The sequence below is a fragment of the Ranitomeya imitator genome, chromosome 9, assembly GCF_032444005.1.
Source record: "Ranitomeya imitator isolate aRanImi1 chromosome 9, aRanImi1.pri, whole genome shotgun sequence".
Classification (NCBI taxonomy): Eukaryota; Metazoa; Chordata; class Amphibia; order Anura; family Dendrobatidae; genus Ranitomeya; species Ranitomeya imitator.
The window spans coordinates 5,957,176-5,972,436 of NC_091290.1; the positions used below are offsets into that span (position 1 = coordinate 5,957,176).

At 58.5% G+C, this 15,261-nt stretch overlaps 2 protein-coding genes across 3 annotated transcripts in view; one reads left to right on the forward strand and one right to left on the reverse strand.

The window, feature by feature from the left end:
• DENND5A (DENN domain containing 5A) overlaps positions 1-12,421 on the reverse strand; it is a 54,498-nt gene extending 42,077 nt beyond the window's left edge. Inside the window, exons 1-2 of one of the 2 annotated variants that reach the window (XM_069739715.1) lie at positions 12,219-12,421; positions 2,573-2,644 (exon numbers count right to left, since the gene is read on the reverse strand). In XM_069739715.1, the coding sequence (XP_069595816.1) occupies positions 2,573-2,644; positions 12,219-12,324 (178 nt within the window). In that variant the 5' untranslated portion in view covers positions 12,325-12,421. The remainder of the gene's footprint in view (positions 1-2,572; positions 2,645-12,218) is intronic. The other variant, XM_069739716.1, reaches the window with a different exon arrangement.
• Positions 12,369-14,709, forward strand: LOC138649502 (basic proline-rich protein-like). The gene is made up of 2 exons (XM_069739976.1): positions 12,369-12,485; positions 12,640-14,709. The coding sequence occupies exons 1-2, from the start codon at positions 12,369-12,371 to the stop codon at positions 14,707-14,709; spliced, it is 2,187 nt and encodes a 728-aa protein (XP_069596077.1).
• The last annotated feature ends 552 nt before the right edge of the window (positions 14,710-15,261 follow it).

The following is a 15,261-nucleotide window of genomic DNA, read 5'->3' on the forward strand; positions in this document are numbered from 1 at the left end:
AGAGAAAGAGAATGGGAGGGGCGAGAGAAAGAGAATGGGAGGGGCGAGAGAAAGAGAATGGGAGGGGCGAGAGAAAGAGAATGGGAGGGGCGAGAGAAAGAGAATGGGAGGGGCGAGAGAAAGAGAATGGGAGGGGCGAGAGAAAGAGAATGGGAGGGGCGAGAGAAAGAGAATGGGAGGGGCGAGAGAAAGAGAATGGGAGGGGCGAGAGAAAAAGGGCGGGGGCGAGAGAAAAAGGGCGGGGGCGAGAGAAAAAGGGCGGGGGCGAGAGAAAAAGGGCGGGGGCGAGAGAAAAAGGGCGGGGGCGAGAGAAAAAGGGCGGGGGCGAGAGAAAAAGGGCGGGGGCGAGAGAAAAAGGGCGGGGGCGAGAGAAAAAGGGCGGGGGCGAGAGAAAAAGGGCGGGGGCGAGAGAAAAAGGGCGGGGGCGAGAGAAAAAGGGCGGGGGCGAGAGAAAAAGGGCGGGGGCGAGAGAAAAAGGGCGGGGGCGAGAGAAAAAGGGCGGGGGCGAGAGAAAAAGGGCGGGGGCGAGAGAAAAAGGGCGGGGGCGAGAGAAAAAGGGCGGGGGCGAGAGAAAAAGGGCGGGGGCGAGAGAAAAAGGGCGGGGGCGAGAGAAAAAGGGCGGGGGCGAGAGAAAAAGGGCGGGGGCGAGAGAAAAAGGGCGGGGGCGAGAGAAAAAGGGCGGGGGCGAGAGAAAAAGGGCGGGGGCGAGAGAAAAAGGGCGGGGGCGAGAGAAAAAGGGCGGGGGCGAGAGAAAAAGGGCGGGGGCGAGAGAAAAAGGGCGGGGGCGAGAGAAAAAGGGCGGGGGCGAGAGAAAAAGGGCGGGGGCGAGAGAAAAAGGGCGGGGGCGAGAGAAAAAGGGCGGGGGCGAGAGAAAAAGGGCGGGGGCGAGAGAAAAAGGGCGGGGGCGAGAGAAAAAGGGCGGGGGCGAGAGAAAAAGGGCGGGGGCGAGAGAAAAAGGGCAGAGGGCGAGAGAAAAAGGGCAGAGGGCGAGAGAAAAAGAGCAGAGGGCGAGAGAAAAAGAGCAGAGGGCGAGAGAAAAAGAGCAGAGGGCGAGAGAAAAAGAGCAGAGGGCGAGAGAAAAAGAGCAGAGGGCGAGAGAAAAAGAGCAGAGGGCGAGAGAAAAAGAGAGCAGAGGGCGAGAGAAAAAGAGAGCAGAGGGCGAGAGAAAAAGAGAGCAGAGGGCGAGAGAAAAAGAGAGCAGAGGGCGAGAGAAAAAGAGAGCAGAGGGCGAGAGAAAAAGAGCAGAGGGCGAGAGAAAAAGAGAGCAGAGGGCGAGAGAAAAAGAGAGCAGAGGGCGAGAGAAAAAGAGAGCAGAGGGCGAGAGAAAAAGAGAGCAGAGGGCGAGAGAAAAAGAGAGCAGAGGGCGAGAGAAAAAGAGAGCTGGGGCGAGAGAAAAAGAGAGCTGGGGCGAGAGAAAAAGAGAGCTGGGGCGAGAGAAAAAGAGAGCTGGGGGCGAGAGAAAAAGAGAAAAAAAAAAGAGAGACAGAGGGAGAAAGAAAAAGAGCGGGGGGGGAGAGAGAAAGAGAGCGGGGGGCGAGAGAGAAAGAGAAAGAAAGAGCTGGGGGGCAAAAAAATGAGCTGGGGGCGAGAGAAAGAGAAGGAAACAAAGAATGAAACAGAGTAAGAGAGAGAAAGAGAAAGAAAGAGCAGGGGCGAGAAAAAAAAAGAGAAAGAGAAAAAACAAAAAAAAGAGAGCGAGCGCGCTCCCGGTCAGTAAGAGGCCGGGCAGCTCTGGGACCTCCGGCAGCGGCGGCGGTCACTGACTCCACAGATGTAGCCCAGGAGCAGACGAGGGGCCACAATACCGCGGTGATCACGCCCAGCGCTGCTGCTCACAGGCCACGTCTCAGCCTCCATCTTGGATGTCCGCGGTCACCGGTTTTAGCTTTTCACCATTTCGCAATCTCTGCTTGCTGACAGTAAATGGAAACCATTGCAGAAATCTCCCAGGATACCTTGTAAAGGTCATGGACACCTTTGGGGCTTTTTTTTCTCACTTAAATGGTTGAGTTATGTAAGAATCCATCAGCGAGCTGCAGTTTGTAGGTTCACAGTTCAGCTCTCCATTCCTATGGTGTGTGATGGTAACACAGCTCACTGACAGGCTGCACGTTAACTCATTCTGCAGCCAACAGCGGAACAAACGGCCTATAAAAGCCGAATAGTGCTAAATAAATCCAACTGTACAAATTATCTTTAAGTAAAAATAAAATCCCCACAGGCTCCGCTGTGCCGTCACCCCTAATGTTACCATTCACTGACAGAAGACGGAGATCTTAAAATGATGACCAGAGTCAAAATATCCTAGATGGCGGCAGGACTCGCTCTGTGAAGAGCACAGACAGATCTGAGGTGTCGGCCACGCGGCAGCTGCGCAGGATGCTACGCTGCCCCATTAATGACAGTCTTACCACCTGGGGCTACATCTTACCACCGGCTTTTGCAGAACTCTGCATGGCAGCTGGACAGTCACCCACGGCAGCTGGACAGTCACCCGCAGCCGCTGCCCGCGGAGGTCACGGCTCTCCAGCGGTTTTAGTGTGACGGGTGCGGCTCCAGCTCCTCCGATTACCTTCCGGCGCACAGGACTGGAACCGTCCGGGGCCATCTCTGTCTCTAGAGGCGTGAATGTACTCACACAGGGCTAGATGTAACGAAATAACAGGATTATCAGCACACAGCAACGGCAGGACCCCCGGAAGCCGGGATCGCACGACACCCCTGCAGTGCCAAGATATTAATGACCATCAGGAATCCATATTGGTACCTGCCTTTAAGGAACCTTCAAGATATTAATCAATAACAGCTCAGCTCATATTCGCTTTGTATCTTCTGTAATCTTCCTAAACACCCGGAGACTCGATAACTCCATCAGTATTTACCGAGAGCGGCGCATGTGTATAATATTCACCCAATTATCACCGGTAAGAACGGCGCATGTGTATAATATTCACCCAATTATCACCGGTAAGAGCGGCGCATGTGTATAATATTCACCCAATTATCACCGGTAAGAACGGCGCATGTGTATAATATTCACCCAATTATCACCGGTGAGAACGGAGCATGTTTATAATATTCACCCAATTATCACCGGTGAGAACGGAGCATGTGTATAATATTCACCCAATTATCACCGGTAAGAACGGCGCATGTGTATAATATTCACCCAATTATCACCGGTAAGAGCGGCGCATGTTTATAATATTCACCCAATTATCACCGGTGAGAGCGGCGCATGTTTATAATATTCACCCAATTATCACCGGTGAGAACGGAGCATGTGTATAATATTCACCCAATTATCACCGGTAAGAGCGGCGCATGTGTATAATATTCACCCAATTATCACCGGTAAGAACGGCGCATGTGTATAATATTCACCCAATTATCACCGGTAAGAACGGCGCATGTGTATAATATTCACCCAATTATCACCGGTAAGAGCGGCGCATGTTTATAATATTCACCCAATTATCACCGGTGAGAACGGAGCATGTGTATAATATTCACCCAATTATCACCGGTGAGAACGGAGCATGTGTATAATATTCACCCAATTATCACCGGTAAGAACGGCGCATGTGTATAATATTCACCCAATTATCACCGGTAAGAGCGGCGCATGTTTATAATATTCACCCAATTATCACCGGTGAGAACGGCGCATGTTTATAATATTCACCCAATTATCACCGGTGAGAGCGGCGCATGTTTATAATATTCACCCAATTATCACCGGTGAGAACGGAGCATGTGTATAATATTCACCCAATTATCACCGGTAAGAACGGCGCATGTGTATAATATTCACCCAATTATCACCGGTAAGAACGGCGCATGTGTATAATATTCACCCAATTATCACCGGTAAGAACGGCGCATGTGTATAATATTCACCCAATTATCACCGGTAAGAGCGGCGCATGTTTATAATATTCACCCAATTATCACCGGTGAGAACGGAGCATGTGTATAATATTCACCCAATTATCACCGGTAAGAACGGCGCATGTGTATAATATTCACCCAATTATCACCGGTGAGAGCGGCGCATGTTTATAATATTCACCCAATTATCACCGGTGAGAACGGAGCATGTGTATAATATTCACCCAATTATCACCGGTGAGAGCGGCGCATGTGTATAATATTCACCCAATTATCACCGGTGAGAGCGGCGCATGTGTATAATATTCACCAAATTATCACCGGTGAGAGCGGCGCATGTTTATAATATTCACCCAATTATCACCGGTGAGAACGGAGCATGTGTATAATATTCACCCAATTATCACCGGTGAGAGCGGCGCATGTGTATAATATTCACCCAATTATCACCGGTGAGAGCGGCGCATGTGTATAATATTCACCCAATTATCACCGGTAAGAACGGCGCATGTGTATAATATTCACCCAATTATCACCGGTAAGAGCGGCGCATGTGTATAATATTCACCCAATTATCACCGGTAAGAGCGGCGCATGTTTATAATATTCACCCAATTATCACCGGTAAGAGCGGCGCATGTTTATAATATTCACCCAATTATCACCGGTAAGAGCGGCGCATGTTTATAATATTCACCCAATTATCACCGGTGAGAACGGCGCATGTTTATAATATTCACCCAATTATCACCGGTGAGAACGGCGCATGTTTATAATATTCACCCAATTATCACCGGTGAGAGCGGTGCATGTTTATAATATTCACCCAATTATCACCGGTGAGAGCGGTGCATGTTTATAATATTCACCCAATTATCACCGGTGAGAGCGGTGCATGTTTATAATATTCACCCAATTATCACCGGTGAGAGCGGTGCATGTGTATAATATTCACCCAATTATCACCGGTGAGAACGGCGCATGTGTATAATATTCACCCAATTATCACCGGTGAGAGCGGTGCATGTGTATAATATTCACCCAATTATCACCGGTGAGAGCGGCGCATGTGTATAATATTCACCCAATTATCACCGGTGAGAACGGCGCATGTGTATAATATTCACCCAATTATCACCGGTGAGAGCGGTGCATGTTTATAATATTCACCCAATTATCACCGATGAGAACGGCGCATGTTTATAATATTCACCCAATTATCACCGATGAGAACGGAGCATGTGTATAATATTCACCCAATTATCACCGGTGAGAGCGGTGCATGTTTATAATATTCACCCAATTATCACCGATGAGAACGGAGCATGTGTATAATATTCACCCAATTATCACCGGTGAGAACGGTGCATGTTTATAATACCGCGCGGCTCTTCAGTGGGAACGTGTACGCATCCAATTACTGCATCGTTTCGCTATTAATGTTTGGTGAAATGTCGCGTTCATAGAATGGTGCGATACCCGGTATCAGGAGAATTTGGGGACGTCATATCCGGTGATGTATTGGTCCGGTGTAATTTGACATCAGAAGACAGATATTGTATTGGACAAACAGAATTTGTTAGAGTTTATGTAACACTTGGTTACGCAAGAATTTGTTTTTTCATAAACAATACATAAGCTGGAGAAGATGTCAGCGAAGACAGAAGCCTGTCAACCTGTGGATCGGAGGGGACGCCCGTGTGGCTGCACAGCGTGGATTTCCCAGGAATTTCTGTCTTCGCCGTTTGCTTCTCACGGTTGATGTTTCCAGACAGATGATGCTGCTATTCCTGGTGAAGTTTTGCTTTTTGCTTATGTAGTGTGCAGTGTAAGAACTTTACCTTTGTGATTTATATTATGCAAAAGTGTACGCAGTATCACACTATTTCCTGTTTTCTGTAATCATTTAATTATTGTAATAAAATTAATCGCCTTCTTTAAAGCCGTAGCCGAGTCCTTTAAGTACTTGTGGCAAAACAACCCCAGAAAGCCGGGATCGCACGGCACCCCCCCAGAAGCTGGGATCACCCAACGCCTCCCCCCCTCCAAGACCACACGACACCCGGGATTACACGATACCCCCCAGAACCCAAGATCACACTACTGCCGCCAGACCCCCAGACTCACATGTCCCCCTCCAGGCCGTGGGGACCACACGACCCCCTCCAGGCCGTGGGGACCACACGACCCCCTCCAGGCCGTGGGGACCACACGACCCCCTCCAGACCGTGGGGACCACACGACCCCCTCCAGACCATTGGGATTACACGACCCCCTCCAGACCATGGGGATCACACGACCCCCTCCAGACCATGGGGATCACACGACCCCCTCCAGACCATGGGGATCACACGACCCCCTCCAGACCATGGGGATCACACGACCCCCTCCAGACCATGGGGATCACACGACCCCCTCCAGGCCGTGGGGACCACACGACCCCCTCCAGACCGTGGGGACCACACGACCCCCTCCAGACCGTGGGGATCACACGACCCCCTCCAGACCCTGGGGATCACACGACCCCCTCCAGACCATCGGGATCACACGACCCCCTCCAGACCATGGGGATCACACGACCCCCTCCAGACCATGGGGATCACACGACCCCCTCCATTCACAATTCTGCCACTTTCCTGTTTGCTTAGGCTGCAGATTCTCTTATTAGAGTATAGACCAGGGATTCCCCATCAGCTCTCATCAAAGAATGCTGGGAGTTGTAGTTTCACAACAATGCTGCTGTGTTTCATTCTGGGAGATGTGCGGGGATTATGGGTGACATGCTAAAGTGAACGGGGTTGGGGGCATCCGCTAGCATTATCCTGGATGCAGATCTGGCTGTGACTGGAGGAGAAGATCAGTTACGTATGTGCAGAATGACGATCTGTATCCAAAACCGCCAGACACAAGCACAGAAACCAATTGGTGGCGGTATAAACCCCTCCAGGTGGGGGCAGTGGTGCACACTAATCGGGACACTCACCTGCTGCTCATCTCAGTGACTCCAGGTCAGGAGCCATGTCCAGTGGAGCCAGAGGTGGTCTAAGGCCACCTGCTGCCCCATGCTTTACACCGCAGCTCTGCTTCCTTCCATGTGTGCGCCAGATACACGATTATTCCAGATCTGAGCTCTCCATCAGTCTTTCCATCGGACCAACCCTCAATCTTCGCGGTGCGCTCATCCACTATTGTTAGTCACGGAGGCCATGACACCTGCGCACCGGGAGGCTCCGGGGTTTTGTCCGGGTCCCGGTAGACCGAGATAATGACACCAGGTAACTGGAGACTTCAGGAGGCAGCGGCAGCCTTTGGGCCGACCTCATCTGCTGGTCACAACCTCTGCTTGCTGTCAGTGAGCAGAACCATTCATTCCTTACACCCAGATGCACCTGGACTCACAGCTGATGTTTGTTACAATTGTGTCCATTCCTCTAGAAGCAGAAGGCAGCACTGATACAAGACTAGACACAACTGTAACAAACCCTCACCTGTAGAGCAGGACTTTCTCCTAGTCAGCCATGTATACAGCTAATTCACTGACAGCAAGCAGACGTTTATAGAGGAGGGAAGAGTCAGGACTGTCCCAGTTACGGTCACCTTGCAGTGGTGGGATGGCGGTCGCACCGTGGAGTGGTGGGATGGCGGTCGCACCGTGGATTGGTAGGATGGCGGTCACCGTGGAGCGGTGGGATGGCGGTCACCGTGGAGCGGTGGGATGGCGGTCGCACCGTGGAGTGGTGGGTACGGTCACCGCGAAGTGGTGGGATGGCGGTCGCACCATGGAGTGGCGGTCGCCGTGGAGTGGTGGGATGACGGTCGCACCGTCGAGTGGTGGGATGGCGGTCGCCGTGGAGTGGTGGGATGGCGGTCGCACCGTGGAGTGGTGGGTACTGTCACCGTGGAGTGGTGGGATGGCGGTCGCACCGTGGAGTGGTGGGATGGCGGTCACACCATGGAGTGGCGGTCGCCGTGGAGTGGTGGGATGACGGTCGCACCGTGGAGTGGTGGGTACTGTCACCGTGGAGTGGTGGGATGGCGGTCGCCGTGGAGTGGTGGGATGGCGGTCGCACCGTGGAGTGGTGGGTACTGTCACCGTGGAGTGGTGGGATGGCGGTCGCACCGTGGAGTGGTGGGATGGCGGTCGCACCATGGAGTGGCGGTCGCCGTGGAGTGGTGGGATGACGGTCGCACCGTCGAGTGGTGGGATGGCGGTCGCCGTGGAGTGGTTGGATGGCGGTCGCACCGTGGAGTGGTGGGTACTGTCACCGTGGAGTGGTGGGTACGGTCACCGCGAAGTGGTGGGATGGCGGTCGCACCATGGAGTGGCGGTCGCCGTGGAGTGGTGGGATGATGGTCGCACCGTTGAGTGGTGGGATGGCGGTCGCCGTGGAGTGGTTGGATGGCGGTCGCACCGTGGAGTGGTGGGATGGCGGTCGCACCGTGGAGTGGCGGTCACCGTGGAGTGGTGGGATGACGGTCGCACCCTGGAGTGGTGGGATGGCGGTCACCGTGGAGCGGTGGGATGGCGGTCGCACCGTGGAGCGGTGGGATGGCAGTCGCACCGTGGAGCGGTGGGATGGCGGTCACCGTGGAGCGGTGGGATGGCAGTCGCACCGTGGAGCGGTGGGATGGCGGTCACCGTGGAGCGGTGGGATGGCGGTCACCGTGGAGCGGTGGGATGGCGGTCACACCGTGGAGTGGTGGGTACTGTCACCGTGGAGTGGTGGGATGGCGGTCGCACCGTGGAGTGGTGGGTACTGTCACCGTGGAGTGGTGGGATGGCGGTCGCACCGTGGAGTGGCAGTCGCCGTGGAGCGGTGGGATGACGGTCGCACCGTGGAGCGGTGGGATGGCGGTCGCACCGTGGAGCGGTGGGATGGCGGTCACCGTGGAGCGGTGGGATGGCGGTCACCGTGGAGCGGTGGGATGGCGGTCACCGTGGAGCGGTGGGATGGCGGTCACCGTGGAGCGGTGGGATGGCGGTCACCGTGGAGCGGTGGGATGGCGGTCACCGTGGAGCGGTGGGATGGCGGTCACCGTGGAGCGGTGGGATGGCGGTCACCGTGGAGCGGTGGGATGGCGGTCACCGTGGAGCGGTGGGATGGCGGTCACCGTGGAGCGGTGGGATGGCGGTCACCGTGGAGCGGTGGGATGGCGGTCACCGTGGAGCGGTGGGATGGCGGTCACCGTGGAGCGGTGGGATGGCGGTCACCGTGGAGCGGTGGGATGGCGGTCACCGTGGAGCGGTGGGATGGCGGTCACCGTGGAGCGGTGGGATGGCGGTCACCGTGGAGCGGTGGGATGGCGGTCACCGTGGAGCGGTGGGACGGCGGTCACCGTGGAGCGGTGGGACGGCGGTCACCGTGGAGCGGTGGGACGGCGGTCACCGTGGAGCGGTGGGACGACTGTCCCCGTGGAGCGGTGGGATGGCGGTCACCGTGGAGCGGTGGGATGGCGGTCACCGTGGAGCGGTGGGATGGCGGTCACCGTGGAGCGGTGGGATGGCGGTCACCGTGGAGTGGTGGGATGGCAGTCACCGTGGAGCGGTGAGATGGCGGTCGCACCGTGCCGTTTATCTACTGCAGGGTATATAATCATTATGTTTCTGACAGTGGCCGGTGTGAACAGGCGCTTACATGCTGCGGAACACCAGTTTATACAAAGCTACAAAGTCGGATCCACCCTGAGCGTCATCATCCGTCACAGTGTGTCAGGGGTGCAAGAACCCACCGCCGAAAAAGAACGGAAACCAAGAGAAAATGGAGGGAAAATGGCGCAGCAGAAATGGACTCAGCAATACGGCATCGTGGGCGCCGAACCATTCACCACTGATGGCGGCACGGGAAGAGAGGGGATAAACCCGGCGGGCGGGTGTACGACAGGCGGATACATTACACGCTGACGTCCCCGCGGGCACCGGACCCCGGGGGTAAAACGCAGGGCGCGGCTGTGACTACAGATACAAACCGCCGTAACCAAGAAGATCTTACTGTGTGATGTCATCAGCAGCCGTGACATCACTGGCCCACAGAGACCCGGCGGACGGACTGTGCACATGGCGGACCCCCGGCAATAATGGGGGGGATACACATCACATGCGATTGGTGCGGCCACTACATGACATCACCGGCCCACAGAGACCCAGCGGACGGACTGTGCACATGGCGGACCCCCGGCAATAATGGGGGGGATACACATCATATGCGATTGGTGCGGCCACTACATGACATCACCGGCCCACAGAGACCCAGCGGACGGACTGTGCACATGGCGGACCCCCGGCAATAATGGGGGGATACACATCATATGCGATTGGTGCGGCCACTACATGACATCACCGGCCCACAGAGACCCGGCGGACGGACTGTGCACATGGCGGACCCCCGGCAATAATGGGGGGATACACATCATATGCGATTGGTGCGGCCACTACATGACATCACCGGCCCACAGAGACCCGGCGGACGGACTGTGCACATGGCGGACCCCCGGCAATAATGGGGGGATACACATCACATGCGATTGGTGCGGCCACTATCTGACATCACCGGCCCACAGAGACCCGGCGGACGGACTGTGCACATGGCGGACCCCCGGCAATAATGGGGGGATACACATCACATGCGATTGGTGCGGCCACTATCTGACATCACCGGCCCACAGAGACCCGGCGGACGGACTGTGCACATGGCGGACCCCGGCAATAATGGGGGGATACACATCACATGCGATTGGTGCGGCCACTACCTGACATCACGGCAGCGACAGACACAGAGCGGCGACTTCATCGCGGGCCAATCACGAGTTCAGATGCCCAGAGATGGCGCCGTCACCAGCTCTCCGGGAAGGAAGCCCCCCGATCTGTGACCCCCATGTGTATATATAGGGTCTCACTGCGGATTACTCTGTACACAGCGGGCAGTGTACACGAGAGCTGTATACGGGGGGCAGCGTACACGAGAGCCGTATACGGGGGGCAGCGTACACGAGAGCTGTATACGGGGGGCAGCGTACACGAGAGCCGTATACGGGGGGCAGCATACACGAGAGCCGTATACGGGGGGCAGCATACACGAGAGCCGTATACGGGGGGGGGCAGCGTACACGGGAGCTGTATACGGGGGGCAGCGTACACGAGAGCCGTATACGGGGGCAGCGTACACGAGAGCTGTATACGGGGGGCAGCGTACACGGGAGCTGTATACGGGGGGGCAGCGTACACGAGAGCCGTATACGGGGGGCAGCGTACACGAGAGCTGTATACGGGGGGCAGCGTACACGAGAGCCGTATACGGGGGGCAGCGTACACGAGAGCTGTATACGGGGGGGCAGCGTACACGAGAGCCGTATACGGGGGGCAGCGTACACGAGAGCCGTATACGGGGGGCAGCGTACACGAGAGCTGTATACGGGGGGCAGCGTACACGAGAGCCGTATACGGGGGCAGCGTACACGAGAGCCGTATACGGGGGCAGCGTACACGAGAGCCGTATACGGGGGGCAGCGTACACGAGAGCCGTATACGGGGGGAAGCGTACACGAGAGCCGTATACGGGGGGCAGCGTACACGAGAGCCGTATACGGGGGGCAGCGTACACGAGAGCCGTATACGGGGGGCAGCGTAGACGAGAGCCGTATACGGGGGCAGCATACACGAGAGCCGTATACGGGGGGCAGCGTACACGAGAGCTGTATACGGGGGGCAGCGTACACGAGAGCTGTATACGGGGGGCAGCATACACGAGAGCCGTATACGGGGGGCAGCGTACACGAGAGCTGTATACGGGGGGCAGCGTACACGAGAGCCGTATACGGGGGGCAGCGTACACGGGAGCCGTATACGGGGGGCAGCGTACACGAGAGCCGTATACGGGGGGCAGCGTACACGAGAGCTGTATACGGGGGGCAGCGTACACGGGAGCCGTATACGGGGGGCAGCGTACACGAGAGCCGTATACGGGGGGCAGCGTACACGAGAGCCGTATACGGGGGGCAGCGTACACGGGAGCCGTATACGGGGGGCAGCGTACACGAGAGCCGTATACGGGGGGCAGCGTACACGGGAGCCGTATACGGGGGGCAGCGTACACGAGAGCTGTATACGGGGGGCAGCGTACACGAGAGCTGTATACGGGGGGCAGCGTACACGAGAGCTGTATACGGGGGGCAGCGTACACGAGAGCTGTATACGGGGGGCAGCGTACATATGCAGTGTACACAGGATGCGCCGGTACCGTTATTTGCAGCTCCCGCTATGTGGCCTCCCTCCTCCTCCCGGTTCATCCTCCTCCGCCTCCCCCTGGTTCTCCCTCTTCTCTGTCACTTACCGGAGAGCTCGTCCGGTTCCAGTCCGGTGTCGGTGTCCAGACCGCAGATAACGAAGTAGTCGGCGAAGCGTCCGGGCGCAGAGCTGTTCCCCCCTCCCCCGCTCATGTCGCCGGTCAGCTGCGGCCCGGTGCCCCCCACTGCATCACGGGATGTCCGGACAGCTGAGCACCGACAACGAGGCGGAGCCTACTGCACAGGGGGTGGAGTCTGAGTGCGCAAGCGCACTGCGCCGACAGGGTGATGTCATTGTATTCAATAGTCAGATCGTGACAGAGAATCTCCCAACTCAAAAGGAAGACCCCCCACCCACTGACCGCACAGAAACCCCACTCAGAATACCGCCCTCACTGCACGAGACCCCCAGCCAGAAATAATATCCCCCCTGTGCACGAGACCCCCACCCGGGCCACTCTCCCCCAGTACACGAGACCCCCACCCGGGCCACTCTCCCCCAGCACACGAGACCCCCACCCGGGCCACTCTCCCCCAGTACACGAGACCCCCACCCGGGCCACTCTCCCCCAGTACACGAGACCCCCACCCGGGCCACTCTCCCTCAGCACACGAGACCCCCACCCGGGCCACTCTCCCCCACTGCACGAGACCCCCACCCGGGCCACTCTCCTTCAGCGCACGAGACCCCCACCCGGGCCACTCTCCCCCAGTGCACGAGACCCCCACCCGGGCCACTCTCCCCCAGTGCACGAGACCCCCACCCGGGCCACTCTCCCCCAGTACGAGACCCCCACCCGGGCCACTCTCCCCCAGTACACGAGACCCCCACCCGGGCCACTCTCCTTCAGTACACGAGACCCCCACCCGGGCCACTCTCCCCCAGTACACGAGACCCCCACCCGGGCCACTCTCCCCCAGTACACGAGACCCCCACCCGGGCCACTCTCCCCCAGTACACGAGACCCCCACCCGGGCCACTCTCCCCCAGTACACGAGACCCCCACCCGGGCCACTCTCCCCCAGTACACGAGACCCCCACCCGGGCCACTCTCCCCCAGTACACGAGACCCCCACCCGGGCCACTCTCCCCCAGTACGAGACCCCCACCCGGGCCACTCTCCCTCACTGCACGAGACCCCCACCCGGGCCACTCTCCCCCAGTACACGAGACCCCCACCCGGGCCACTCTCCCCCAGTACGAGACCCCCACCCGGGCCACTCTCCCTCACTGCACGAGACCCCCACCCGGGCCACTCTCCCCCAGTACACGAGACCCCCACCCGGGCCACTCTCCCTCAGCACACGAGACCCCCACCCGGGCCACTCTCCCCCACTGCACGAGACCCCCACCCGGGCCACTCTCCTTCAGCGCACGAGACCCCCACCCGGGCCACTCTCCCCCAGTGCACGAGACCCCCACCCGGGCCACTCTCCCCCAGTGCACGAGACCCCCACCCGGGCCACTCTCCCCCAGTACGAGACCCCCACCCGGGCCACTCTCCCCCAGTACACGAGACCCCCACCCGGGCCACTCTCCTTCAGTACACGAGACCCCCACCCGGGCCACTCTCCCCCAGTACACGAGACCCCCACCCGGGCCACTCTCCCCCAGTACACGAGACCCCCACCCGGGCCACTCTCCCCCAGTACACGAGACCCCCACCCGGGCCACTCTCCCCCAGTACACGAGACCCCCACCCGGGCCACTCTCCCCCAGTACACGAGACCCCCACCCGGGCCACTCTCCCCCAGTACACGAGACCCCCACCCGGGCCACTCTCCCCCAGTACACGAGACCCCCACCCGGGCCACTCTCCCCCAGTACGAGACCCCCACCCGGGCCACTCTCCCTCACTGCACGAGACCCCCACCCGGGCCACTCTCCCCCAGTACACGAGACCCCCACCCGGGCCACTCTCCCTCAGCACACGAGACCCCCACCCGGGCCACTCTCCCCCAGTACACGAGACCCCCACCCGGGCCACTCTCCCTCAGCACACGAGACCCCCACCCGGGCCACTCTCCCCCAGTACGAGACCCCCACCCGGGCCACTCTCCCCCAGTATGAGACCCCCACCCGGGCCACTCTCCCTCAGTATGAGACCCCCACCCGGGCCACTCTCCCTCAGTATGAGACCCCCACCCGGGCCACTCTCCCTCAGTACGAGACCCCCACCCGGGCCACTCTCCCCCAGTACACGAGACCCCCACCCGGGCCACTCTCCCCCAGCGCACGAGACCCCCACCCGGGCCACTCTCCCCCAGTACACGAGACCCCCACCCGGGCCACTCTCCCACAGTACACGAGACCCCCACCCGGGCCACTCTCCCTCAGCACACGAGACCCCCACCCGGGCCACTCTCCCCCAGTACGAGACCCCCACCCGGGCCACTCTCCCCCAGTATGAGACCCCCACCCGGGCCACTCTCCCTCAGTACGAGACCCCCACCCGGGCCACTCTCCCCCAGTATGAGACCCCCACCCGGGCCACTCTCCCCCAGTATGAGACCCCCACCCGGGCCACTCTCCCCTAGTATGAGACCCCCACCCGGGCCACTCTCCCTCAGTACGAGACCCCCACCCGGGCCACGCTCCCTCAGTACGAGACCCCCCAGTGTATGTGGCCCTGTGCTCAGGAGGGGGTCCGCTCACACACTGGGCGCTTGGTTTCTGCTCAGCGGATGATAATTAAGTGGGGAGAAATTACAACATAAAAGTTGGGGGCTGCTCCTTATGTTTCCGTTAGTCAGGACACCAGCCCTCTCAGGCACACATCAATGTGAGCTGGTGACACAGATCGGGGTCCGGGCGACCCCTTGTTTTCAGCTGCTGCCACTCAGAATCAGGCTTCATCATTACCTCTGACATTGGGGTCTCAGCCTCGGCCCCACATCACCACCGTGAGGGCAGCACCCCCTGCTGTTCACAGTCTATACCACCCTGCAGCCCCCCACCATGGGTCAGACGGGGACGTGTCTCAGCAGTGCGACCACCATCAGACTGCAGTACAGACGTACGGCCGCCGGGTGCAGACGCAGGCTCAGGTCCTGTAGGGGGAGGGGAAAAACACAAATAAAGCTCCAGCC